General features: G+C 65.4%; 1 protein-coding gene across 1 annotated transcript; it reads right to left on the bottom strand.

The window, feature by feature from the left end:
* Nucleotides 1-489: 489 nt before the first annotated feature.
* Nucleotides 490-19,734, bottom strand: TRPM5 (transient receptor potential cation channel subfamily M member 5). The gene is made up of 24 exons (XM_055583250.1): nt 19,283-19,734; nt 18,753-18,933; nt 16,633-16,799; nt 15,720-15,903; nt 14,376-14,440; nt 14,087-14,278; nt 13,742-13,844; nt 12,293-12,411; nt 11,617-11,979; nt 11,342-11,482; nt 11,051-11,174; nt 10,613-10,758; nt 7,669-7,781; nt 7,110-7,202; nt 6,739-6,997; nt 6,512-6,630; nt 6,212-6,344; nt 5,956-6,130; nt 2,756-2,909; nt 2,237-2,418; nt 1,942-2,074; nt 1,317-1,389; nt 937-1,003; nt 490-596 (listed from the first exon to the last, which is right to left on the bottom strand). Exons 1-24 carry the CDS (start codon nt 19,397-19,399, stop codon nt 490-492), a joined length of 3,510 nt encoding a protein of 1,169 aa, XP_055439225.1. The 5' UTR covers nt 19,400-19,734.
* Between the last annotated feature and the right edge of the window lie 3,219 nt (nt 19,735-22,953).

The following is a 22,953-nucleotide window of genomic DNA, read 5'->3' on the forward strand; positions in this document are numbered from 1 at the left end:
GTCCTCTGGGATGGTGACCTGCCATCACTGCCCAGACAGGATGGCCCGGCACTCCCCGTGCACGCTGTCAGGCATGGGGGCAGCAGCCAACACAACACTCAGCCTGGGTCTTGAAGACAGAGATTCTAACTCCAAGCGTTTCAGAAAAAGACCAGTCTCTTGGTGGGTGACACAGGTTGGGTGTGGACCCCAAGGCAGCTGCCCACCTAAAGGGAGGCTCCCCACAAGACACTCAGCGAGGCCTGCTCTTCTGACCCCAGCTGGTTGGCTCTGGATGGGGTTCGGGGGGCCCGTGACACACCGCTGCATTCCCAGGCCTGGGGAGGTGCTGGGCAGGGCGAGGGTGGTACATCGCGCCCGGGGTGCTTGACTGGTGGGGGATTGTTGTTCAGGCATCTCCATGAGGCCCATGATGACCAGCCAAGGGCCATGCCTTCCAGGTCTGGGCCCCTGGGAGTGCAGGGCTCCCTGTGCTCATGTCCAGGTGGCTCAGGTGTTGGAGGGCGGCTGGCCAGCCTCTGGGCACTCTGTGCTACCCAGGGCTCCTCCGTGGTCAGCAGAGGCCGGTGGGTTCCCGCTGCTGGAGTTCCGAGAGTCTGGGAGGGAAGGACGACCCCTTTACAGCTGCTGGGTGCCCAGTAGGGCAGCCCCAGGGAGAGCTGGCCCTGGGCGGGGTGGGCGGGGGAAGCAGCCAGTGGGGCCCATGAACCACGCACTGGTTGAGTTGGTGGGTTCCCACAAAGGGCCCCAGCGCCCTAAAGACTGTGGCCAGCCAAGGACCATCCAAAACCTGGGCCTGTCTTCTCCCAGGACAGGTGGAAAGTGGAGGCCTAAGGTGAGGCAGAGGACATAGCCCCCAGGTCTGCAGGCTGGCAGAGGGCTGCCCGTGCCCACCCGCCCCCCGAGCGCCCGGGGCATGGGGGCCGTCACACTCACTCCAGCTGGTGCTGCCACGGGCCAGCAACTCGGCCACAGAGGAGAGGAGCGCCGCGCAGTAGCCGACCTGGAGGAGGGCAGGCTGGGGGCTCCGGGGCCGAGCCCGCATCCACCCCCCCGCCCCACCAGCCAGCTGCCCCTGACCCCGCTCTGATGGCTGTCACTCAAGGAGAGGGAGGAAGAGGCTCCAGCGTGTGTGTGAGGAGTGGACGGGGAGGGGTCTTCAGCACAGGACCCCCGGGGAGTAGCAGGGTCTCCCCCCGGAGGGGCGGGCACGAGTCCTGAAGCCCCAGGTTCTCTCCGCCCTGCCCCTGCCCTGACTGCATGCCCACCTGCCAGGCCCTGCCCAGGGAGAAGGGCGCCCTGATCCGCCAGCCCACCTGAGACTCCAGACGCCTGACGCGTCTCTCCTGTTCCCTCAGGCCCCCGAGGTACTTGGCTACGACGTCCACCCTGTGGCGGGAGCGGGCAGGCAGCAGGCTGCTGAAGGCCAGTGCCCCACACCGGGGGCCTTCCCACCTCCCTGCCCTGATGCCCAGGCCCTTCGGGTGTGTTTGGGGGCCACTGAGCCTCTGTGGGCACCTGAGTTCAGGGTGCTCCGGCCCCTCGGGCATGGTGGTGGTGGGGGCATCAGGGCTGTCCCCACCCACAGGCAGGACCAGGTGCATGGGTGTGAGGTTTGCCCCAGAGCAGGAAGAACCCCATGAGTACTGGCGCCAACCCCCAAGTGTAGGGCAGGCCTGGCCCAGCAGAGCCCAGTCCAGGGTGAGAGGCTGCTTGTTAGAACCGGGCCATGTCCCTACCCAGCCCAGACCCAGTGACATGAGGGGCCATGCCAGCCTTAAGGCAGCCCACCATCCCCAGAGAGCTCCCAGCCCCGCCAGCACCTCCCGGCCCTGCAGGGAGGGCGCTGGCGCCCGTGGGTGGCTCTGTGGGCTCGGTGCCCCCGCGGCCCGCCGCACTGGGGAGGGCGCCACCTCGCGGCCCGCCGCACGGCCCCCACACCTGTGCGCCGCCTTCCGCAGCAGCTCCTCCTGGCTCTCCCTCCGGCGCTTCTCCAGCTCGCTCAGGAAGTTCTCCTTCTGCACCGCCTCCCAGGTGACCACCTTCTGGTCCAGCGGCTCTGGCAGGTCCCTCTCTGGGGAGCCGGGCAGCCTCAGGGCAGGGCCCAGGCCTGGAAGCCCCATGGTGGGCAGGCCCTCGGGGCTGCCGCAAAGGGGGTCGGGCCCGCTGCCCCCTGCCCCCGCCCAGGCCCAGGCCCAGGGCCCCTCCGTCCACGCGGTTCAGGCAGAAGCCTCACCCAGGCGCGCCTGCTTCTGCGGGGTCCCCCTCTGCAGGAGCCTCTTGAGCACCAGGCTCAGGTGGCTGAGGAGGATGAACGGGGGCGCCAGCGCGGGGCGCTCGTGGTACTCCACGATGAGGTGGAAGCGCTGGAACTTCCAGAAGGCGTCCGCGTTGCCCTGCACCACCTGGAACGTGTAGCTGCGGGCGCCGCGGGTGGGCTGCGTGGGCACGCGGCCCTGCGCCCCGCCCCGCCCCGCCCCGAGCCCCACCGCCCCTCTGCTGCAGCCTGGCAGGCCCAGGCACCCGCCCGCACACACCTGCCAGGCCTGTACCACCTCCTTGGTGCCCTGAGTGCCAGAGGGGAGACCTCCAGAGGGGAGCCCCAGCTCTGGAGTGACACCCCTTATCCAAGCCCCTCCTGAGGGCAGAGAGGTGACTGCCCCGCTGCGGTCTACAGGGCTGGACAGGTCTGGGCTGGGGAGACCAGAACCAAGGCCCCCCCAAAGTGGACAGAGCCAGGCGGCAGGGCAGCCACCTGAACATGGCGATGAGCAGGTTCATGAGCAGCACGTTGGTGACCAACAGGAAGGTGACCAGCAGGAGGATGACCACCCAGTTGGCGTAGAGGTTGGGGCAGGAGGGCGAGCCTTCCAGCAGCAGTGGGTGTAGGGAGCAGTTCACGCGGGCTTCTGCAAAGGGCCGGGCGCGGGGGTTGGGGCGGGCCCGAGCCGCCAGCACCCTCGGGCGTTGAGAGTCGTGTCCCCGCGGTTGAGGCCACCTGGGGGGAGGGCCCTGGGAGGTGGCCAGTCCCCGTGCTTTCCCAGGCACGGTCCGGGCTTCGGCGCTCAGACTCCAAGTCCTGGGACAACCGGGTCCTGGGTGGTCTGCCTGGCCGTGCTGGCCCCACTTCCCCCTGCTTTGCTGGGCTGAAGTCACAGCGGCCCACGGGCTCTGGAGGCAGAGCCCAGCCCGTGTCACCCCACCCCCACCCAAAGCTCTGCTTACAGCCAGCATGGGGGGTGCTGGCCTTGGCGAGGGCGTGGGGTCTCTCCCGCAGGACTTCGCAGGCCTGTGGCTCACTGCCCGCCACAGGAGTCTGAGCCAGGGCAGGTCTGCACCTTCCCAAAGCCTGCAGTGGCAGAATGCCCTTGACACGGGTTACCGCGGGCTTGAGGACGAGCTGGCTCCTCGAGCCGTCTGGGCAGGAGAGGCGTGGGCAGTGAGCACCCAGCCTGGGGCAGGCTGAGCTCCAGGCCCTGGACAGGGATTCTGGAGGGGCCGTTATCCCTGAGGGGCCCCTCCCCTGCCTGTCTCAGGCCCTGCAGGGCCAGCCTGGCCCCTACCCCCACCCCAGGAGATGGGAGGGAGGTGCAGAAGGAGGCCAGGGTAGGGCACACGGGTGCAGGGGCCCCAGGGGCTGGGGCGTCTCCCCGGCAGGAGGGCTTGAGGCTGCAGGGGTGACCTCTGCAGGCTGTGTGTGTGTGTGGACCTGGACACGCCTGCACGTAGGACTGTGTTTCCCTGACTGCACCCCCCCCCCCCGCCCCCGCCGTCTTCATGCTGTACCTCAGTGGGGGGCATGGGGGTCTCTGTTTCTCCGTGTGTGCCCGTGTCCCACCTCTGGGCTTGCGTGTCAGGCTGGCAGGGCCTGTTCCCCTGTGTGTGTGTCTCCCTCATGGGATGAACCCCTCCTGACTGAGGTCCTTCGTGTGAGACCCCTCCCCAGCCGCCCCTGCCCTTGTGGCCTGCAGATCCGTTCTTGCCCTGGGCACCCCAAGCGGCCTGGAGAGCCTGCCCGTCTGATGGAAGCAGCTCTGTGGTGATGAGGCGCCTGCGTCTCCCCTGGGACTTTCAGAGGCACCACCATGCCCAGCTGGGAGATGGGTCATCCCGGGGCCTCTTGGGGCCCAGAGGGGGGCTCTGCCTGGGACACTTGGAGCTGGCTTCCACGGCCACCCAGGACCCCAGCTGGGACCGCGGGCTGTGGATGCCTTCCCTCTTGGCCAGTAAATGAGCAAACCACCCTCTGCCTGCTGCCCGGTGGGCTCCGGGAAGGGGCTGGCTGGGGTCCACCCTGAGAGCCAGGGAAGGGGAGGGACCCTTGGCGCACTGGCCCAGGCTGGCATTGCCACAGTGGGGCTCAGCCTGGCAGCTACAGTGGTGTTGAAAACTGGACCCCTGGGAACCTGCACCCCCTAGTCCTGCCCAGGTGACCCCGGGTTCCTAGGGACCCCAAACCATAACAGAGTTCCCTCGTACCCATGTGTGGCCATCAGGGCAGGAGGGACCACCCCTGCCCGGTCCTGGGCGCCCACTTGTCCCACCTCTTCCCAAGGAGCCCCGTGGGACTGGGGCAGTTGGAGGTCATGGCGGCGTCCCCCAGGTGGGGCCGCCCAGGGAGGGCAGGCAGGGGCCCATTAAACTAATGGCCTGGAAAACGGCGCCCACAGGAGAGCACACGTTGGGGGGACTAAGAAAACAGCCCAGGAAATGAGCCCGCAAAACCCTCTAATTAGGAGGCAGCTCCCGTGACGGTGCAGCCCTTCAGCCTGGAGCCCGCCAGTCTCAGTCACGTCCTCGTCCCATGGACAAATATTTACCAGGTCACGGGCGCTGACCTGCCTCATTAGCGGCTGCAGTCAGCCTCAGGGACTCTGTGCCCGTGATCGCCCCGTGACACCCACCTAAGTGAAGGACCCCCTGCCCCTGCTCCGCACCCTGGGAGCGCCCAGCACGGCTGGAGCCCTGGGCCCCCACACTGGCCCCCCTTGTTGGAGGGGCTGCTTCCCCTTCTCCTCCTCCTCAGTGAACCCCAGCCATGCCGGGGCCCACACAGGTGTTCCGGGTCCAGCCTGGGCCTCCCCGAGCACCCCCTACCCCCCACTGCACTATCATGGGAAATTCTCGGAGGATTCTCGGGGGGCTCAGATGGTAAAGAGTCTGCCTGCAGTACAGGAGACCCAGGTTCAATCCCTGGGTCAGGAAGATCCCCTGGAGAAGGAAATGGCAACCCACTCCAGTATTCCTGCCTGGAAAATCCCATAGACTGAGGAGCCTAGTGGGCTACAGTCCATACGGTCCAAAAGAGTTGGACACAACTGAACTTCACTTTCCACCAGCCCCCACCCCCACCCTTATGCAGGGGCCTCCCTGGAGACACCCCCTCAGGCAAGCCACACAAGCCAGGCATGGTGTTGGGCTCACATGTCGGGTGGGTCCCCAGAAGCTAGGGTGCCCTCAGGAGTGGCCTTCCAGCCGAGGGCCTCCCCAGTGAGTGGGCCGCATGCACACTGTCGGCAGGGACATGCTGGGAGGGTCAGCTTGGGGCCCAGACCAGGCAATGGCTGGTGCTGGGGGGCCCAGCCCTGTGCCCTGTGCCCAGCGCCTGCCCACCCCCGCTGCAAGGCCCCAGCCCCCGCGGCCCTCTCTGCCCACAGCTCCATCTCTGTCTCCCGCCCAGGGCCCGAGGTTGGGGCCTCCACAGCTGGCACCCATCAGCCCGGACCTGTCCCCCACCGGACATGACCTGGCAGGTGTGCTGGGCCTGGGGGCCGGCCCTGGGGACTCCCCTCTGTCAGCATCAGGCCAGGGTCTCCTGTGACCCCCAGAGGCCCTGCTGAAGGGCCGGGTGTTCAGGGTCTTACAAAAGGAGTGTGCTGCTAGGGGGTCTTGGTGCTGTGACTCCCCCGGGGCAGGGCCCCACGTGGAGCCCCCCGGCCCGGGCTGAGTGCTGACCGTCGATCTCATCCAGCGGGATTTGCCCGAAGATCTGCAGGTACGGCCGGTACAGCACGCGGCGGAAGATCCACTCCAGGCGGCCGTCATGTGGGTGCAGCAGCGCCTGCGTGGTCACGCCATAGGCCACGAGCCACACGCTCAGGAAGAAGAGGAAGAAGAAGACGTCCTTCATCTTGGGGGGCGGGGGGTGGGGAGGAGAAGGGTCAGCACCCTCCGGGTGGGGCCCGGGCTCACCGCCCCGGCCCGGGCTCACCATCCGCTCCACGATGATGATCTTGGGGCCCAGCTGCTTGTGGACGGCGAAGATGTGGATGAGCCGGAGTGTGAACACCATGAAGTCGATGGCGAGTACCGTGCGGCCGGCCTCGAAGGCCCAGGGCAGCATCCTGGGTGGGTGGGAGGGCAGGCTGGGTGGCCGCCCATACCCAGAGAGGGCTGGGGCTTCCTCCGGGACGCACAGCACGGGCGCCAGGCCTGGGCGGACACATCCTGGAGGCAGCCCTGCCCCCCAGCCCCCCGAGGCTGCCCCTGCCAGGCCCCGGGGCCCCCAGACCTGCAGGTGACCCCGGCGATGAACAGGAAGATGGCCACCATGTCACACTTGTTCCAGTTGTCCTCCACGTAGAGCGTGAACTTCTTCACCAGGTGTGTGTCCTCATCCGTGAAGAATCCCTGGCGGGGGTAGATGGCCCAGTGATGGCAGCCCGGGCTCCCCCCCGCGGGGCATGGCCCCTCCTGGGCTGGGCTGTGACCTGCAACCCCCTGGGCTCCGTCACTGACCTGCCGGATCTCCTCCAGCACCAGCGTGAAGACCCAGAAGTAGAGGGCGACCTCAGACCCCGACGGCCCTTGAGGAGGGGGCCAGAAGTCCACCAGCAGGACGTAGGTGAACAGGAAGAGGAATGCAAAGTACATGACCACGTTCCCAAGGAACACGGTGACGGGCGCCCCCCAGAACTTCCTCCAGCGTGTGAGCAGGAAAGCGGCTCTCCGGCCTCGGTCACGCTCACTCCTCAGAGCCTCGGACAGCTCCTCCGCCCTGCGCCCAAAAGAGGCCACGGCCAGTGGTAAGACGGGCACCTGGGGTCCAGAGCTCGCCCCTGCCCACGGAAGTCTAGCTCCCCACCACTGCCCCCTCTGCAGGCCCTCACCTGCTGCCCAGGCCACAGAGCAGGCTCTTCTCTGTGTCCAGACTGTCCAGCTCTTGCAGGTCCTCTGGGCCTGTCCTTAGAGGGGCCTCCTCGCTGTGAGCACAGGAGCCCCTCAGGGTCGTGGGGAGGGCACCCGAGGCTCCTGCTCGGCCTGAGCACCCGACCAGCGGATGAACTGCAGAGGGATGTGGGGAGGGGGCACGCAGAGGGGCCACAAGCATGTGGGGTGGGGGAGGGGGCGCAAGGGGCCACGCGGGTGCGGGGGAGGGGCGCAAGGGGCCACGCGGGTGCGGGGGAGGGGGTGCACAGGGGCCACGCGGATGCGGGGGAGGGGGCGCAAGGGGCCACGCGGGTGCGGGGGAGGGGCGCAAGGGGCCACGCGGGTGCGGGGGAGGGGGTGCACAGGGGCCACGCGGGTGCGGGTGGGGGAGGGGGCGCAAGGGGCCACGCGGGTGCGGGTGGGGGAGGGGGCGCAAGGGGCCACGCGGGTGCGGGTGGGGGAGGGGAGGCTGGGCTGTGTCGCCACCAGCAAGGGCCTGGCAAGCGGCTGCTGACAGACCTGAAGGTGATGAGGTTGGTGTAGATGAGGGCTGGGCAGAAGAAGGCGCCCAGCAGCCGCAGGATGGGGGTGCCCGAGGCCATGTCCCCCCACCAGATCTTGGTCAGGAAGGCCTGAAACAAAGGGGTGCTGTTGCCCCCCACACACACAACTGCCCCAGTGCCCGCAGCAGCTTCCCTTCAGGGTTCAGCTAAGGCATCAGGCCTCCCAGCTTGGAGCCCCCAGAGCCTCCCTCCTGGTGGAGAAGGAACACCTTCCATGGAGGGAGGCCAGGCTCCGGTTTAGCAGGGTTGACTTTTGCTGAGACCAGAGGTGGAGAACTAACACCCCAAAAAAGATGTCCTCTTCATTATAGGGGACTGGGATGCAAAAGTAGGAAGTCAAGAGATACCTGGAGTAACAGGCAAATTTGGCCTTGGAGTACAAAACAAAGCTGGGCAAAGGCCAACAGAGTTTTGCCAAGAGAACGCACTGGTCACAGCAAACTCCCTCTTCCAACAACACAAGAGATGACTCTACACGTGGACATCACCAGATGGTCAACCCTGAAATCAGACTGATTCTATTCTTTGCAGCCAAAGATGGAGAAGCTCCATACAGTCAGCAAAAACAAGACTGGGAGCTGACTGTGGCTCAGATCATGAACTCCTTATTGCCAAATTCAGACTGAAGTTGAAGAAAGTAGGGAAAACCACTAGGCCATTCAGGATTGACCTAAATCAAATCCCTTAGGATTATACAGTGGAAATGACAAATAGATTCAAGGGATTAGGTCTGATAGACAGAGTGCCTGAAGAACTATGGACAGAGGTTCATGACATTGTACAGGAGGCAGGGATCAAGACCATGCCCAAGGAAAAGAAATGCAAAATGGCAAAATGGTTGTCTGAAGAGGCCTTACAAATAGCTGAGAAAAGAAGAGAAGCTAAAGGCAAAGAAAAAAAGAAAAGATACCCATTTGAATGCGGAGTTCCAAAGTATAGCAAGGAGAGAGAAGAAAGCCTTCCTCAGCGATCACTGCAAAGAAATAAAGGACAACAATCTCATGGGAAAGGCTAGAGATCTCTTCAAGAAAATCAGAGATACCAAGGGGACATTTCATGCAAAGATGAGCACAATATAGGGTGGACCTAACAGCGGCAGAAGATATTAAAGAGGGGTGGCAAAAATACAGAGAAGAACTATACAAAAAAGATCATCATGACGCAGATAACCACAATGGTGTGATCACTGACCTAGAGCCAGACATCCTGAAATGTGAAGTCAAGTGGGCGTTAGGAAGCATCGCTACAAACAAAGCTAGTGGAGGTGATGGAATTCCAGTTGAGCTATTTCAAATCCTGAAAGATGATGCTGTGAAAGTGCTGCACTCAATATGCCACCAAATCTGGAAAACTCAGCAGTGGCCACAGGACTGGAAAAGGTCAGTTTTCATCCCAGTCCCAAAGAAAGGCAATGCCAAAGAATGCTCAAACTACTGCACAATTGCACTCATCTCACATGCTAATAAAGTAATGCTCAAAATTCTCCAAGCCAGGCTTCAGCAATACAAGAACCATGAAGTTCCAGATGTTCAAGCTGGATTTCGAAAAGGCAGAGGAACCAGAGATCGAATTGCCAACATCTGTTGGATCATCGAAAAAGCAAGAGAATTCCAGAAAAACATCTGCTTTATTGACTATGCCAAAGCCTTTGACTGTGTGGATCACAATAAACTGTAGAACATTCTTAAAGAGATGGGAATACCAGACTACCTGACCTGCCTCTTGATAAACCTATATGCAGGTCAGGAAGCAATGGTTAGAACTGGACATGGAACAACAGACTGGTTCCAAATTGGGAAAGGAGTATGTCAAGGCTATATATTGTCACCCTGGTTATTTAACTTATATGCAGAGTACATTATGCGAAATGCCGAGGTGGATGAAGCACAAGCTGGGATCAGTGTTGCCGGGAGAAATATCAATAACCTCAGATATGCAGATGACACCACACTTCTGGCAGAAAGTGAAGAACTAAAGAGCCTCTTGATGAAAGTGAAAGAGGAGAGTGAAAAAGTTGGCTTTTCACTCAACATTCAGAAAACTAAGATCATGGCATCAGGTCCCATCACTTCATGGCAAATAAAGGGGGAAACAATGGAAACAGTGACAGACTTTATCTTTTTGGGCTCTGAAATCACTGTAGATGGTGACTGCAGCCATGAAATTAAAGGACACTTGCTCCTTGGAAGAAAAGTTATGACCAACCTAGACAGTGTATTAAAAAGCAGAGATATTACTTTGCCAACAAAGGTCCATCTAGTCAAAGCTATGGCTTTTCCAGTAGTCATGTATGGATGTGAGAGTTGGACCATAAAGAAGGCTGAGCACCGAAGAACTGATGCTTTTGAACTGTGGTGTTGGAGAAGACTCTTGAGAGTCCCTTGGGCTGCAAGGAGATCCAACCAATCAACCCTAAAAGAAATCAGTCCTGAATATTCATTGGAAGGACTGATGTTGAAACTGAAACGTCAATACTTTGGCCACCTGATGTGAAGAACCAACTCATTGGAAAAGAGCCTGATGCTGGGGAAGATTGAAGGCAGTAGGAGAGGGGGACAACAGAGAATGAGACGGTTGGATGGCATCAGTGACTCGACGGACATGAATTTGAGTAAGCTCTGGGAGTTGGTGATCGACAGGGAAGCCTGGCGTGCTGCAGTCCGTGGGGTCGCAAAGAATCGGACATGACTGAGCAACTGAAGTGAACTGAGAGGTGGGGATAGGGCCGGACTTGGGGCTAGTGGGGAGAGTGGCCAGCAGAGGGAGTCAGGTGGGCGGCTTCCAGGAATGGACCTGCCCACCCCCATGGCTTGGACACTGGCCAGGTGAGGGCCTGAGGGAGCTGGCTGGGGCACCTGCTTTCTGCCCAGGCCGTGCCCACAGCACGCCCCGGGGCTCACCTGCACCCCGTCATGGGCAAAGAAGGCCTTGGTGTCGGCCTCGGTGGCCAGGTGCAGGCAGGTGGTTCTGCTCCAGGAGCGGTTCCGACGCACCAGCAGGGCGAAGGCACGCTCCTCGCTGTGGCGGTAACACTGGGAGAAGAGGTCTGCAGGGGCGGCCGCCGCTGTGACACCCAGGCCCACCCTCCGGGCGCCTCCCCCGCAGAGCTGGACCCGCAGGACGGCCCACGTCTGCGCCCGCCCACCTCCCCCGGGGCTGTGAGAGGCGCCCGTCTCCACCCCGCCTCCCCTTCGGGACGTGGAAGACTCCCTCACCCCGAGTGTCCCCGCTGGGCCGGCCGAGACGTGGGGCTTTGTTCTCATCACACGTACCCATCCGACCCCCCTGGGAGCACCGGGCCGCCCAGCCCCGCCCCCAGTGCCCACCCCCGTGCTCACCCAGGGCCAGCTGCTCGTACTTGGCCTCCCGCAGAGTCCGGCCCACCTCAGCCTCCGTCTCCAGGTGGGACATCTCTTTGAGTATCTTGCAGGCGGCCAGAGCAGCGGCCACCCCCTCCTGGCCCTGGGAGACCGGGCCTAAGTGTGCAGCCACCTCCCAGCCCCCACAGGCCTCTCCCAGCGTCCTCCCAGCCCACCCCAACCCCCCCTCCCCCCGGTAGGACCCTCCAGGGTCCCTCCCGGTGTCCTCCCAGCCCCCCGGGACCCCCAGGCCCCTTCTGCCCTCCGCACCATGGCCCAGAAGTAGGTGGCCATCTCGTGGCGGTTCTGCAGCACCGCCCACAGGAACAGGTCCCTCCAGGGGTCCTCGCTCCTTTGGTTCAAGTCCAGAAGCCCCTTCTGGCCGGAGGGCCTCCGGGCCAGGCCCCGCTCCTGGAGGGCAGGTGTGTCAGCCCGCGGCAACGGCCCTGCCCGCACTCACGCCGCCCGCCCCCCCCCCTCCCCACTCCCGGGCTCTCGCCGCCCGCCCCCCGCCCGCCCCCACCCTCACTCACGCCCCCAGGCACTCGCCGCCCCCGCCCCGCCCCGCCCCCGCCCGCACTCACCGCCTGGTAGAGCCCACGGCAGGCGTCATGCAGGAAGTCCTTGAGCACCCGGGAGACCTCGTGCAGGGAGAAGGCGGGCGGCCCGGCGGGCGGCTCCCGGGCCTGCTGGGCGCCCAGCCCGGCCAGCGTCAGCCGGCCCTCCTCGTGCTTGCGCCGCAGCAGGTGGAAGAGCGGGCTCGCGGGGGCCACGGAGCGGTAGAGCTGCTGCAGCCTGCCGTACGTCAGGAAGTCCGCCACGTCCGCGCCGTTGTCCACGAAGAGGCGCACGAACTCGGGCTTGTTGCTCACCAGTGCATCCATCATCACCTCCTCCAGGTCGCGGGACTGGGGCGCCAGGCAGAGAGTGAGAGGGAGCCCGTGGGGAAGGGGTCCCACGGGAGGGGCGTGGGGACCCTCGGCAAGACCCCCAGCTCCCAGGTGCCCTGCCCTGCCTGTCCCTCTGCATCGAGGCAGCCTGCGCCCACTGACGGACGTTTAGTCCATCCTGCCTGGGATGCCGACTACTGAGGCCCAACGGGAGGTACCCTGGCCTCCCCGGCTCCCCTGGCAACAGCCGCGCCAGGCTGGCCCTGGACACCACCTGCCCCCAGCCACTCATCAGGGTCCCCGCCTGGCGCTGGCCAGAGCCTGGAGCCACCTTCCACTCCACGTCCCCATTGAAGATCTCGCTCTTGGCAATGTCCACGCGGTCCCAGGCTACGGCCAGCTTCAGTTCGTCCAAGTAGTCCTGCGCCTCCTGACTGTGGCTCTTGCAGGCTGCGGGCAGGGAAGGCAGAGTGGGTGAAGGGGAACCCAGGCGCCAGCAGAGCCAATGGGCACAGAGTCCCTCAAGGTGGGTGTCCTAGATGTATGCCATGGAAACGATGCCCTGGTTCCCTCCACACCCTCTGAGTACTGGCAGGAGCCTCAAGACATCCACCCCCACCCCACTGCTGGGAGCTCCAGGACCCCAAGGGGACCCCAGGGCTGGGTGGAATAGTGGGCAGCGGGCACCTGTCTGGAGGAGCCTTCCCTTCCTCAAGGGTGCCCCCTGCCCCACAGAGCCCCTTCCTGTCTGTGTCCCCGCAGCGGTCAGCCCCGCAACAGGTGTTTACGTTCAATGAGAAACACACTGAACGGCAGCCAGGAAGTGCAAGCCACCCGAATGCTCCTCCACAGGGGGCCAGAGAAACAAAACGCAGCCTGTCACTGTCCTAAAGGGCTGGCGCCCCTATACCGGCTACAGTGCACTGGACGACCGCCCAGAGCGTTGTGCTCAGAGAAGGACTCCAAAGGCCACAGGGTGTGTGGTCCCATGTCCAGGAAGTGCCCCCAACGGGCAGATCCATAGCCACGCAGGCTCGTGATCGCCAGAGGCTGGGGGGAGCGGGGATCTAGTGGGTCTTCTGGATGGTGGACATGCTCGGGAGTTAGTAGTAGACATGGACCATCTTGAAAAAACACTAAAAACCCCTGAACTAACTGAACACTAGTTTTCTAAGGACTTCCCTGGTGGTCCAGAGGCTAAGCATCCGCCCGCCAATGCAGGGGAACACAAGTTCACGCCCTGCTCTGGGAGGGCCCCCCGTGCCGCGGTGCCCACACAGCACCACCGCTGAGGCCTGGGTGCCCTGGGGCCCGTGTCCACGACAAGAGGAGTCTCCACGGTGAGAGCCTGCACACCGCAACCAAAACAAAGCCTGAGTGCGGCAACAGAGACCAGGCTCAGCCAAAACTAAATAAATAAAAATTAGGAATAAATAATTAAATAGTTTAAAAATTTTGTGATAAAATACATCTAACGTAAAACCTCCAAAGACAGAACCTCTCGTGGATTTGCATGTCATCGTTGTGTGGAGGCCCTGGAAGGTTCTGTGTTCCTTCAGTCTGGTCACACGTGCTGCCGCCCAAGTGAGCAGTGGCTGTACACACGCTCACTCGCACACGCTCACACGCACATGCTCACACGCACACGCTCACTCGCAGCAGAGCGCAGCCGCCCAGGCACAGGCTCCTGGAGGCCGAGAGCCCAGGGTGGGGGCTGCCCCGCCACCCTCCCCTGCCCGGCGCCTCCCGCGGGGCCCCGGCAGGCGCAGCCCGGCCCCACCTTTCACCAGTGCCTTGAGGATGACCGTGTCCAGCTCCTCGGAGCCCTCCTGCTCGAAGTCGTGCACTGTGAGCAGGTACTGGCGGGACATGATGGTCTGTAGCTGGGAGCCCAGGACAAAGGCCCGGAGGTGACCCCACGGCTCCCAGCCAGAAGGCCAGCCCTCCGTCCCCTGGGCCCAGGGCAGCCCCATCCTCAGAGCCGGGCATCCCCACTCCACAAGGGCCTGAAGCGGGGGCCAGCCCGGGGGCTTTGCAGCCAGTGGGGCTGGGCACGGACGTGCAGTCCAGGGGCTGGGGTCTAGGGCGGGGGCCAGCACGCGGCCCTCTCTCCAGCGGCTCATACCAGCCCGGTCCAGCGCACGACATCCTCCCAGGAGAAGTGCTCGCTGGGGAACTTCTCCCTAAACTGCTTCTCGGCCACCTGGGGCGTCAGGAGGTGGGGCTGGTTCACGAGGGCAGCAAGCACGTCTGCGACGCCCCCCGAGCCCGCCAGGATCAGCCACGGGGCGGCGTGCTCCACGGCCCTGGAAATCCTCTGAGGCAGGTGGAGGGGGCACAGTGGGCCGGGTCAGCGCCAAGCGCCATCCCGGCTCTGGCTGGGGGGCCCCGTGGGAGGTCCCCGCCTGCCCTACCTCCAGGGTGCTGGGGTCCCCGTTGACCAGCAGACAGAGAACAGGGATCTCGATGCTGCTGGTTCCTGTGGACAGATGGAGCACAGCGTCCACCCAGGTGCCTGGGTGAGTGGAGGGCGTGAAACCCTCCTGTGGGGTGACCCCCCGGGCCTCAGACCACCAGCCTGTGGCATTTTCTGGGCAAACTCCAGGCAAGAGGCTTTTTTCTCCAGAGAGGCTCCCAGCTGCCGTGTCACCCGGGACAAGGATGCCAGGCCCACACCCCACTCTCCCGTGTGGTCGCTTCGTGGCTTTAAACGTCAAGTCGAACATCGGGTCCGTGGCCGCACCAACCACGTTCCAAAGGCGGGCATCTCTCCCCGGCCAGGGCAGGAAGCTCCACTGAGCACTTGCCAGGCCATCCAAGTGCCCCAGAGCACCTCAGTGTGGTGAAGGAGGGGCGTGGGTCAGTCACCCCCAAAAAAGCAGACGCGAGACTTCGGAATGTGCAGCCCCAGAAGCCCGGACCTGCCGGGTGGGCTGTGTGGGGAAAGCTTGGCAAACTTCCGGGAGGAGGCAGGACAGACCGGACCGCCCCTGGCCTGAGAACGGTCCCCTCTAACTCATGAGGCGCCTGCCAAGCGGGAAGGATACTGGGCGGAGCGGGTATGAGCCTCCCGGCTTCAGCAGCCCGGGCCAGCCCTGTGTCCTTAAGGTGAGGGGTAAACACGGCTTAGGTTGCATTTTCACTAAAGAGTGCTCAGTTGGTAGACACACACACACTGCTTATAAATATTGCCAGAGATCACACGTATATTGTGATTGTAAATGTTAGTTGTAAATACTAGGGCTTTGGCAAATCCTGCTTTCAGACCCGCCCTGGCCACGCTGGAGGCCGCTCCTGGGGCAGCACTGCCCCCTGCAGGCAGCGAACTTCCGGTGGTGGAGGGAGACAGGCCCCTGGAAACTTGCAAATCTCACTTTCTTGGCAGAGCCTGGAGCCCCCAGCCAGAGCCTCTGGTCGGGGTGGGGTCGGGGGGCACTGGAAACGGACCTTCACCCACTCTGCTGCCTGGGGGAAATGTTACCTCCTGGCAGGGACTCCCCAAAGTCGTGTTCCCCATCACTCTGGCCAGCAGCCCCCTCACCCAGGACCCCCCAGTGGCCCAGGTCTCAACACTCTAGCATGTTTGGTGGCTGGAACGCCCGTCCTGGCCCAAGCTGGTGGTCCTTCAGCCCTGGCCACCCCTGCGACCCCCACCACGGTGTTCCCGGCAGCCCCTGTCCCCCACGGGCAGCCCCTCCCCCGTGGACCGCCTCCCACCCCTCCCCTGCGGGCAGCCCCGCCCCCCGGGGCAGACTCACCCCCGTAACCTGTCCTCTGCTCCGAGATATACTTCTCCAGCCGCAGCCGCAGCTCCGTGGGCCCGTCGCCCTTCCCGGGGGACCCTGGCTCCACCAGGATGAAGTGGGAGTGGTTGTTGTCCAGGGGGCAGAAGGGGCCCTGGCCGCCTCCGTCGTCCAAGGGGTAGTGCACGGGGCCGTCCCCCTAGGCACACACACCGTGAGACCCGGGCGTGGCCTGCACCCCCAGATGGAGGAAGGGCCGCTGCTGCTGTGGGGGGCGCCCAGGGAGGGTACCCTCCAGACAGAACCCCGTGTGCCGGGTGGAGGGGGACTCCACTCACGGGGCTGCCTGGCCTTCTGGGGACCTGTCTCAGGCCCCCGTCCGGGTGGGGCAGAGGACACCAGCCAGCCCCAGGTCACAAAGCTTGCGGGGCGGTGGCCGAGCCAGGCGTTTGGGCGCCGGTCCGGGTGGGGTCCTCGGACACCAGGTGCCCACTCCAGGCCTGTGCCGGCTGGGAGCCTGGCAGCCCTCTCCCCACTCGGGTCCTGGGAGATGCTGCCTCCTGCTGGCTGCTCACTGGGCAGGAGGCCCCGCTCCCTCCCACCTCCCTCCACCCCTCCCGGCTCTGGGTCCAGCCCCGCCCCCCCCCCACCCCGCTGTGGTGTCAGGTCACTGCCTCTGTCCCTTAGATCAGCCTCACTCCCTCCCAGGCCCGTGAGCGCCACCCCCACCACCGAGGGTAGGGCTGGTCTGCCCACTGCTGCCCTGGTAGGTGGGGGCTCAGTCACAGATGGTGTAGTGTGGTCAGCCTGCGAGATGGCCCTGGGGGCCTCTGTCAGGCACGCCATCCAGCCCTGAGGCAGCCGACCTCTGGGGGCCTCCCTGATCTGCTGTGTCCCACGACCCGAGCGCCCGGAGCCCGGCGCCCACCTGGGCATGGTCCAGGAGCCGGCGATGCAGCATGCGGCCCAGCGAGGCGATGCCGATGGCCACCACGCGGGCCTTGGTGGACGTGCTGGCCAGGGAGTGGTCACGCACAGCCTGCCCGACGTAGCGGGCGAGGCCCACTCGGAGCGCGCTGGTCAGGATCCAGGCTCCTGCAGGCACAGGGGTCCCTGAGCACAGGGGTCTCCCCAGGCACCCTCCAGGACCAAGGTCAGGGTTAGGGCTGGAGGCAGGCCCCTGCTGCCCTCTGGACAGAGACTCTGACCCCAGCCTGTGCTGGCCCAGAACCCAGGCCGTCCTTCTAGCACACAGAGCCCTCGGCCCAGCGGTCAGCAGGGCCTTGTCACTTCTACAGTCCTTTCTGGGGTGGAGAGGGCGGAACCTCCCTCCCCGACTGGGCTTTCCGAAGGCCCAGCCCCTGAAATCAAAGCCCAGGAGTTTAATTCTGACCCCAGCGACCAGCTGGCCAGAGTGCTGTCCCAAGAGATGGGGTAAGGAGGCCTGGCTGTGGACAGCAGCTTATGGAGGTCTCACCCTTCCCTGGGTCTTCCACTTAGGCCTGTTGGCCCCACACATGGCCAGGCTCTCCTGGGGGAGGCTCTGAGCCCGGGGACCTTCAGTCCCTCGCTGTGTACCCCAGAGTGGCTCCCACCACCCCGCAGTGCCGCGGAGGGAGGGCGACCATGGGGATGGCAGCTGAGGGCCCGTGTGGGGCCTCTCAGGTGTTCAGACCCACCTGTGCCCTGAGCCGCCTGCACCCTGACCTGTGCCTGACCGGCCTGTGGTAACTCACCTGCACCCTGAGCCGCCTGCCCCCCGACCGGCCTGTGCCCTGACCTGCCTGCGCCCTGAGCCGCCCGCGCCGTGAGCCGCCTGGCCCTGAGCCGCCTGCCCCCCGACCGGCCTGTGCCCTGACCTGCCTGCACCCTGAGCCGCCTGCCCCCTGACCCGCCTGCCCCCTGACCCGCCTGCGCCCTGACCCGCCTGCCCCCTGACCCGCCTGCCCCCTGACCTGCCTGCGCCCTGAGCCGCCTTCGCCCTGAGCCGCCTGCCCCCTGACCCGCCTGCCCCCTGACCTGCCTGCCCCCTGACCTGCCTGCCCCCTGACCCGCCTTCGCCCTGAGCCGCCTGCGCCCTGAGCCGCCTACCCCCTGACCTGCCTTCGCCCTGAGCCGCCTGCCCCCTGAGCCGCCTTCGCCCTGAGCCGCCTTTGCCCTGAGCCGCCTGCGCCCTGAGCCGCCTACCCCCTGACCTGCCTGCCCCCTGACCCGCCTTCGCCCTGAGCCGCCTACCCCCTGACCTGCCTGCCCCCTGACCTGCCTTCGCCCTGAGCCGCCTGCCCCCTGACCCGCCTGCCCCCTGACCTACCTGCCCCCTGACCTGCCTGCCCCCTGACCTACCTGCGCCCTGAGCCGCCTGCCCCCTGACCTGTCTGCGCCCTGAGCCGCCTGCGCCCTGACCCTCCTGCGCCCTGACCCGCCTGCCCCCGACCTGTGCCCTGACACGCCTGCGCCCTGACCCTCCTGCCCCCTGACCTGCGCCCTGAACCTCCTGCCCTCTGACGTGCACCCTGACCCTCCTGCCCCCTGACCTGCCTGCACCCTGAGCCGCCTGCCCCCTGACCTGTCTGCGCCCTGAGCCGCCTGCGCCCTGACCCTCCTGCGCCCTGACCCGCCTTCGCCCTGAGCCGCCTGCCCCCTGACCCGCCTGCCCCCTGACCTACCTGCCCCCTGACCTGCCTGCCCCCTGACCTACCTGCGCCCTGAGCCGCCTGCCCCCTGACCTGTCTGCGCCCTGAGCCGCCTGCGCCCTGACCCTCCTGCGCCCTGACCCGCCTGCCCCCGACCTGTGCCCTGACATGCCTGCGCCCTGACCCACCTGCCCCCTGACCTGCGCCCTGAACCTCCTGCCCTCTGACGTGCACCCTGACCCTCCTGCCCCCTGACCTGCCTGCGCCCTGAGCTGCCTGCGCCCTGACCTGTCTGCGCCCTGAGACGCCTGCGCCCTGACCCTCCTGCGCCCTGACCCGTCTGCCCCCGACCTGTGCCCTGACACGCCTGCGCCCTGACCCTCCTGCCCCCTGAGCCGCTTGCGCCCTGACCCACCTGTGCTCTGAGCCGCCTTCACCAGCCCCTTGCGAAGCACATCCCGCAGCCACGGCTTCAAGGCGAAGGGCCGCTCCTCGCCCACCAGCGACACCACCAGGTTGGGGGCCGGCAGGTGCCACTCGGCCAGCAGGAGGTCGAAGAGCACAGACGGGGCCACACCACTGGGCACCCTCACGAACTGCAGGGTGGGAGCAGGGGTGCAGGGCGAGGGGGCGCTAAGCACAGGGGTGGGCTGGGCTCCAGAGGGTGGGGGCAGGGCCGCAGCTGAAGGCCAGGGCTCCCCAGGCCATCTGGACCTGCTGGGTGACCCATGAGCAGCCAAGGCTGGCTGGAGGAGGAGCCTGGACCTGCCGTGTGTTGGGGTAGGAGGCAGAAGCCAGAGGGGGCTACCAGCTCCAGAATTCCGCCCTCCTGGGGGCTCCAAACAGACCCCTTATGAGAGAGCGGCCCGGAGGAGATGGGTGTCCGGGGCCCAGGGTAGCACAGGGGGTGGTGCCAGCCAGTCCCCAGGTGGGGGCAGCTCTCACCTTGCCTCGCTTCTTCCCAGACCCTCCGAAGATGATCTCACCCCGGCCCAGGCTTGGCTCCCATGTGTCTCCAGCACCCCTGGGGCTGCCAGGACGGGTGGCCCAGGCGTCCTGCATGGGGTCCTGTCTGCAAGGACAGAGCCTACCCTGAGGGCATGCGAGGCGAGCCCCAGCCCACTTCCTGCTGGAGGCCCTGCCACCTTCGCAGGGAAGCCCAGGTGCAGGCAGAGAGGGGGGGCACCTGCCCCAGCGCCTTCCCTGCAGTCCCCAGCCCTGACCGTGACCCAGCCCTCCTGCAGCCCCTGGGTCTCAGCCTGCCTCCCGTCTGCATTGCTCTCTTCAAGCTGCCAGAGATCCCGGCCCCAGGCCGGGATGGAAGCTCCTCCTGGCTCCCTCCCTACCCCGCACTTCTACTCACCCTCCCCCAGCACCACGAGCCAGCCCTTCCGTTGCCACTTCTGCCAAGCCTTTGGCAGGGGGTGTCCTGGAAACCCCAAAAGGCAGTGGAAGTCTTACAGCCCGCCCCATACCCCACCATACCACAGCCCTGTCAACCCAGGATAGGCATGGGACCCTGGGCGCCGGCTGCCGAGCAGAGAGGGGGCGGCAGGCAAACAGGGGCACGAAGCTCAGGTGAGGAGGGATGGGGCCTCCTCCTTACCCCCCCCCCCACCCTCCCACCTCCCAGATACCTGCCCACCAAGTCCTCACTCCGGCCCAGCACTGCCCACGTGCCTGGAGGGGTCCCAGGAACGGCCAAGGGACAGGACCTGGGTCTCATCAACCTGCCTGATGGCAAACGCCCCTGTGCCTCCTGGGCCCACTGCAGACCAGCCACCCAGCTCCCTGCCCCCTGGCCATGGCCCACACGCCCCCCGCAACCTGCTGTTTCCAGCAGCCTCCTCTGCAGACCCATGGGGAAAGCACACCCACCCCGCCCTGGCCCTCCTGTGTCCACAGAAGGAGCAGAGCCGATGGGACCCCAGGTCCCTGCAGAACTGAGATGCTCTGCCCCACCAGGCCCACTCTGGGAAGCTCCAGTTCCACGGCCGCCCTGTCCACCGCTGTCCCCTGGGAGGTGCCCTGGGCTGGGCCCAGCCAGAATGGGCCCTCTGTGAAAGGAGAGTGACTCCCTTGGTTCTCAGGGCCAGGCCAGCCCTTTGATTCTTAGAGAGGGCCACCTGTGCACACAGGCGGGGCCGGCAGGCGTGGGCAGGGCCCCTGCAGGCCGCCACGGGCCCGTCACCTCGTCCCCAAAAGTGACACGTCCCCCAAAGTGACGCGTCCACGCCCTTGCTCCCAGGGCGTGTGAATGCGCTTGTTGTGGAAGTAAGCTCTTTGCAGATGTGATCAGGGAGAGGGGCTCATCAGGACGGCCTCTGATCCACTGGCAGAAGTGGCCTTAGAAGGAGGGGAAGAAGCTGAGTGAGGATGGACACAGAGGCTGGAGGGATGCGGCCAAGGCCGGGGACGCCGGGGCCCAGCAGTGGGAGGAGCAGGAAGGACTCTCCCTGGCCCTGCTGGGAGAGCGGGCCACGCCGCAGTGGGGTTCCGGCCTCCTGAGCAGAGACTCGCTTCCCCTTGTCCTCCGCTGTCTGTTGGACTTTGCCACGGCTGCCAGGGCACTCCTACAGCCCGTGTGTTGCCCCCACACCCAGGCCCCGTCCCCACACACAGCCTCCAGGATGAAAGATCGTTAATCACCGGCTTGGAAAGGCCGTATTCAAATTCCCCCCATCCCAGCTCTGGGGGAGGGTGGGGGAGGATTTGCATCTGCCCCAGCCCGCACCCCCCTCCCTGCCCCGCTCTGGGCCCCCACTGCTGGGACACACACAGGGAGTGGGGGGTCCTGCATGTGACCACAGAGCCGGCGTAGGGGCGAGGGGGGCTAGGCCAGGCCTGGGCTCGGGCACCCCCTTGGCCCTGCCGCCCTTGGGGTTATAACTGCTGGAGGGTCCCAGGCGCCCTAACGAATGGCCACCCGCTGAGCGTCTTAAAGCGACGGGAGGCTCTGGAGGCCAGAAACCCCAAATCAAGGTGCGCAGGGCCTTGCGCTCTCAGCAGGCTCTAGGGCCTTCTCACCCCGTCCAGCTCTGGGGGCTCCAGCGTCCCTCCAGTCTCTGCCTCCATCTCCCCGTCTCCTTATAAGGACACCGGTCACTGCTCGAGGGGCCGCCCCACTCCCTATGACCTTGCTATCACTCAGTGCTTCTGCAAAGACCCTCTTTCCAAGCATTCTGAGATTTGGGGTGGACGTGAACTTGGGGGGATGCTCTTCAACCTCAGAGTGTAGACAGCGATGTGGGGAGCCTTCCCACCATATGGGGGGGACAGGGCAGGGCCTGTGAGGGTGGCCTCCCTCCCCACCCCTGGACGCGCCCCGGCCCGGCCTGTGGGGAGCCTGGGTAGCACTGGAGTGCTCACGGTCCGTGAGCCCTGGGCTTGCTCCGCCGGGGGGTGGGCCTGGGACCGGCCTCTGTCTCAGGAGGGGTGCTATGGTGCCCACCCAGCCCACGCCGCCCTTTCCTCGCTGACAGGCAGCTGGTCCTAAGCCCCAGTTTTGCCTTCTCTGGGGCCACCTCCTGACCCCTCACCCTACACCCCTCACCCCAGACTCCTCACCCCCAACCCCGAAGGCTGGTCCCTGGCCTCTGGCTTCCCAGCCCAGGGGCCGAGGGGCACTGGGTCCTGTGCCGAGTGCTGGGGGGTCACTGAGCATGGTAGGGCTGGCCGCGAGCACCAGGGCGGGGTGGGGGGGGCAGCGAGCGCTGGGGGTGGGAGGGACGCCAGGCAAATGGGGCTGCGGAGCGGGAAGGACATGCAAATATCGGATTTGCATGAGCAGGTGTCTGGCTCGAGGCCCCTGTTCCTGGAGGGGGCGGCGGAGTCCAGGCACCCGGGGGTCCTGAGTCGTCCCAGCTGGAATCCCACCCCCTACCCCTGACAGGCAGAAGAGAATGGAGGCGAGCTCTTCAGCTCCAGAAGCTAAGGCGCTGGGTCCCGTGCTCGGGGTGGGCAGAGGGGCAGATGGCCAGCCCTGGTCAGGGGTCTCCTGAAGCAGCCCCCGTGCCGTGGACCTGGGCAGCCAGGCCTGGGGGTCCCAGCCCGACCCCTCCCAGGGCCGTGTCATCAGGGCCAGCCCCTCACCACTCGGGCCCGCCCCTCCCTCCCGAGATGGGAGAACGTGGTGACCAGGAGCGGGCGCCCAGGGGTCCCACGCTCTGCAGCCAGCACTCAGCCCCCACCCAGACGGGCCCCGGCTGTGAGCGCCGGCTCCCTGCATCTGGCCCCCAGGGCCCCGGGGCTGCTCCTCCGGACCAGACCCTCTCTGCAGGTTCCTTCCCAGACACCCCACCTCACCCACGGGGGGACCGTCCGTCTGCCGCCCCAGGAAGGCGGGACTCGTTCCAGGGTCCAGGGGAGAAACCGAGGCACGGGGCAGGAAGTGACTGGGGGGCAGGGCGCCCCCTCCTCCCCCATGGGGGCTGGCAGCCGGGTTCCTACCTGCCTGCTTTCTCCCTGAGGCCCGGACGTGTGACTGACGGCCAAAGGGCGGGTGGCAGGGCCCCTCCCTGCCCACCACACCTGGCACCTGGGCAGCCAATGCCGTGAGCAGAGCTGGGTGCCACCTGACCTCGGCCTGGCCCGGCCCACAGGCCTGCTCTGGCCAA

The sequence above is a fragment of the Bubalus kerabau genome, chromosome 5 (genome assembly GCF_029407905.1).
Source record: "Bubalus kerabau isolate K-KA32 ecotype Philippines breed swamp buffalo chromosome 5, PCC_UOA_SB_1v2, whole genome shotgun sequence".
NCBI classification, from domain to species: domain Eukaryota; kingdom Metazoa; phylum Chordata; class Mammalia; order Artiodactyla; family Bovidae; genus Bubalus; species Bubalus kerabau.

Coding starts and splice junctions, on each gene's coding strand:
- TRPM5 (XM_055583250.1), bottom strand. CDS start 19,399: ATGCAGGACGCCTGGGCCACCCGTCCTGGCAGCCCCAGGGGTGCTGGA. Junction 11,980..12,292: donor ATGGGGACGTGGAGTGGAAG/GTGGCTCCAGGC, acceptor CTGGCGCCCCAG/TCCCGCGACCTGGAGGAGGT. Junction 597..936: donor CCGTGGCAGCACCAGCTGGA/GTGAGTGTGACG, acceptor CTTCCCTCCCAG/ACTCTCGGAACTCCAGCAGC.